Source organism: Triticum aestivum, chromosome 5A, assembly GCF_018294505.1.
Source record: "Triticum aestivum cultivar Chinese Spring chromosome 5A, IWGSC CS RefSeq v2.1, whole genome shotgun sequence".
NCBI lineage: Eukaryota > Viridiplantae > Streptophyta > Magnoliopsida > Poales > Poaceae > Triticum > Triticum aestivum.
This window is the reverse complement of record NC_057806.1, coordinates 8,632,963-8,636,481: the sequence shown is the minus strand read 5'-3', so window position 1 is coordinate 8,636,481 and position 3,519 is coordinate 8,632,963. Positions and strand designations below refer to the sequence as shown.

General features: G+C 46.0%; 1 protein-coding gene across 1 annotated transcript; it reads right to left on the bottom strand.

Moving 5' to 3' along the window:
• Positions 1 to 1,699: 1,699 nt before the first annotated feature.
• LOC123106322 (uncharacterized) lies at positions 1,700 to 2,299 on the bottom strand. The gene has a single exon (XM_044528520.1). It carries the CDS (start codon positions 2,265 to 2,267, stop codon positions 1,860 to 1,862), a length of 408 nt encoding a protein of 135 aa, XP_044384455.1. The 5' UTR covers positions 2,268 to 2,299; the 3' UTR covers positions 1,700 to 1,859.
• Between the last annotated feature and the right edge of the window lie 1,220 nt (positions 2,300 to 3,519).

Sequence of the window (3,519 nt, the reverse complement as noted above, 5' to 3'; positions counted from 1 at the left end):
AAACTTTTGGAGTAACTGGATGAAGCATGAATTCAATATGCATCTCAACGTATATGGGCCGCCGTCGCCTTTGCATTCATCTTTTTGGCAACTAGAATCACGAATATAATCTCATGGCTAGAAATTCGAGTGAGATTTTTTTTCCGTCTGCCTCACAATTCATTTCAAACATGCTACATATAAAAATGGGCTTGGCCTTTTTGGAAATGGCTAGAGATCATGAAATGCTTAAAATGCAACATGTTTTCTGATTGAAGTGCACAATATAGCAGATAAGCTTATAAATGGAATCAGGTGCATTTTGCATAGTGCATTTTTTGTTGCTGGTTAAGGTGGACACGTGTGTGGAGGTGAGGCAATGAGATCGTTCACAAAGCTAACCACATCAAAGAGGAGGCTCACATGCATGGCATTTGCAGAAACTGATCAAGTGGTTGGCTAAAGGGGCTAAAAAGTGACTACACACTCATTAATTTGTGAGTCATTTTTATTACTATTTTCAGAGATTTCTCTGGAGCATAATTTTATCTCCTCTCTGAAGATTATTACAGTAGATTTTATTGGCGGAGATTAATACAGTGGATAGATTCACTGAAGCTAATATAAGGCGCTCTAGATCTCACTAATGGGCCCTTCTTAAGCTGAATCATTTTCTGGGTTTACTGTGGGCCTGAGCTGTCCAGTCAACTGGGCCTCGTTTCGAGGTGTCATCCGTCCAAATCCATTACTTGCATGGAATCAGGGGAGGGCTTTTAGTTGAAGTCAGGGGGTTGTCTCAAAAAAAAGTTAGAAGTCAGGGGGAAAAAGTTTCAGTCAGGGGTAAAAAGAACTTGAAATCAGGGTAGCCGAAATCCACAACCCCTTCCCATAAGTCTAGCATTTTTGCTTAACGAGTAGTAGCTCAATAATCTTGCTTAAAAATGTCTCCATGAAAAAACATAGCCTTTTAATTATGTTGAGATGGGAATCATACCATGTATAGGAAAATAAAAGAACAAAGTTTGGAACAAATTCCTCGGATATATGGACTTAATTTTTTTTTCTGAAAAGCGGGTAACACCCCCTGACTCTACATCGATCGGTGCATACAACTCTCAAATTATTTCTGGACTTATAAATTAGAGTAACATATAGTTATTTGTTCTTTGTTATGTTGAGATAAGAATCATACCATGCACAGGAAAATAAAAGAAGAAAGTTTAGAACAAATTCCTTGGATATATTTTTGAAAAGGGGCGCTTTATTACTTATGAAAGTATTACACACCCTGTCTCTGCATAACTAAGATGCACACAGCCAAACAAGGTCCTCTCACACAAATAAAAAATAAAAAGGTGAAATACAAAGAAACATGTAGAATTCCTCAGATATGTGGGCTTCATTTCTTTCTTTATTTTCCGAAAAGAGGGTAACACCCCCTGACTCTCGGATTATTTATGGACTTACATTAGACTGACATATGTACGCTCCTTGATTTGAAGTTCATGCACGTTGTGTGCAATATGGTCACATCTATTTACAAGATAACTTAAACAAAAATCAGAGCCACGCTACCTACATGTGAAATTAGCAGCTCATTCTCGGCGACGGTAGTGGTTGCTCGGTGCTCTAAAAGCTTGATGTAAGTTTTATTATGTTTGAGGTGTTTTTTTACTTCTTATGAGCTTTTGTAATAAATCTGGATGTTTACCGCAAAAAAGAAAGAACATCAAGATTGATCATATACAGAACCCCGTGCATGGTCTCACTCTCTCGACAAGTTCATACAATCGTAATGATACCATACAATCTGCACACACGCATGTGCACGCATATATCAGCGAGAACTTCGTTAGAATACCAACTAAGAACTACAGTAACTAATTGATGCTCTCGCAGCACCCAAAGCCACCATGGCCGCCCCTCCGGCCCTTCCCCGCGCCGGCCTTCCTCTTGCTCTTCTTCCTCGCCGTGGAAGAACGGTCGGAACTGCCGCCGTTGCCCATGAGCGGCGCGGCCTCCGTAGCGCTGTTGCTGCAGTCGGAGAGATCGTCGGTCGTGCGGACCTCCACGCAGGCGCACCGCTCCAGGGACGCGAAGAAGGCCGCGGCGATGCCGCCGCCCACGACTCCGGCCGCACGGCCCAGCGGCCGCCCGCACCCCTGGGCCGCCGGTGCTGAGGCGTGATCCAGGCCCCTGGAGCGCTGCTCGGCGCCGCGGCGGCAGGCGAAGGGGGCGCACCGCGACGAGGATGCGGATGCTGCGAGGGGTGGCATCTTATCAACCATGAAGTGCAGCGCGCGAGCTTAATTAGTTTGATTCTTGCGCGCCTTTATACACCCAGCAAAGCATGGTCAGTGCAGTGCAGTGATGCTATTATTCTTGGCGCCAAGTCTTGAAGCTTCAGTCCCTGCGCGCCTTTATTTCTTTGTACGATTACCGAATTTGTCCTTGGCTTCTTTACCGAAATGCTCCACTAGCTAATGGACGACATCTCCTGATCCTAACGTACGTATGAAAACTTAACCAAGTGTCTCTTTTGAACACCACAATTTGATGGCACGGCAATTACGTTTTCTTCTTCACCCGCTACAGGCATCTGAAAACACGCTGCCCGTCCAGGAGCAGCGACGGAAAGAGCCCAGATTCACAAACCCCTCCCGTATTTGAACGAGACCAACTGGTAAAAGCGCCTCACAGCAACCTGTTAGGCCCCCACAACAGAGAGAAACACTCACACCTTCACCCGGTGACCGGCCGAGCCTACACGGCGCACACGGACCAAACAACCCGCACCCAGGGGATGGCAGCGGGCCGCAGACGAACCGACCCCGGGAGCGTGGCCACCCCACGCACCGAGTGGGAGGTTGTTGGAGAGGCTGGCTTTCGGTTCTGTGTAACCTTGATCGGCATGCGGTCATGCGGTCATCTCATGCTCCTTAACGCACTATCCCAATAATGTATGGGTGTAAAGTAGCACAACATGAGCATATCATCGATATTGTATTTTGCAGACAATTTTAAAAAATATACTCCTTCATATGGTTCATCTGACCTTTTGATTTTGATTGCATTTCTTGGCTGCAATTGGTCTTTGCACCAAAGGATGGATGGATATGAGTCCGAACTACCAAAGCTTTGTGATGTTTATGCGTGGATACGTCTGCTCGATCGAACGGCCTGAAGCGCACCAGGCAAGCGTCGATCGAGGGCACGCACGAATTGGACGGTGCGAAAGGCATCCACGAGCGAGCATGTTTCCAGCCGACAGGCACCCCAACATCCTGCCAGAAAAGTAGAAGTTAACGAGGAGCAGCAGTTGAACATCTCCATGAAAGGCACAACAAAAGGACAACAACACAAACATATAACGAAACTGCAATACAGCTACAACATCACATTGGTGTTTGTTATCATCACAAGATGCAATATTTAGACTCGGAGCCTGACGACAGTCGCTCGGTCCTTGATCGGCGGCAAAGAAGTGGAAATACCGAGCATGTCTCCAGCGAACCTAATATCGGAGTGGGCTCGCATAGG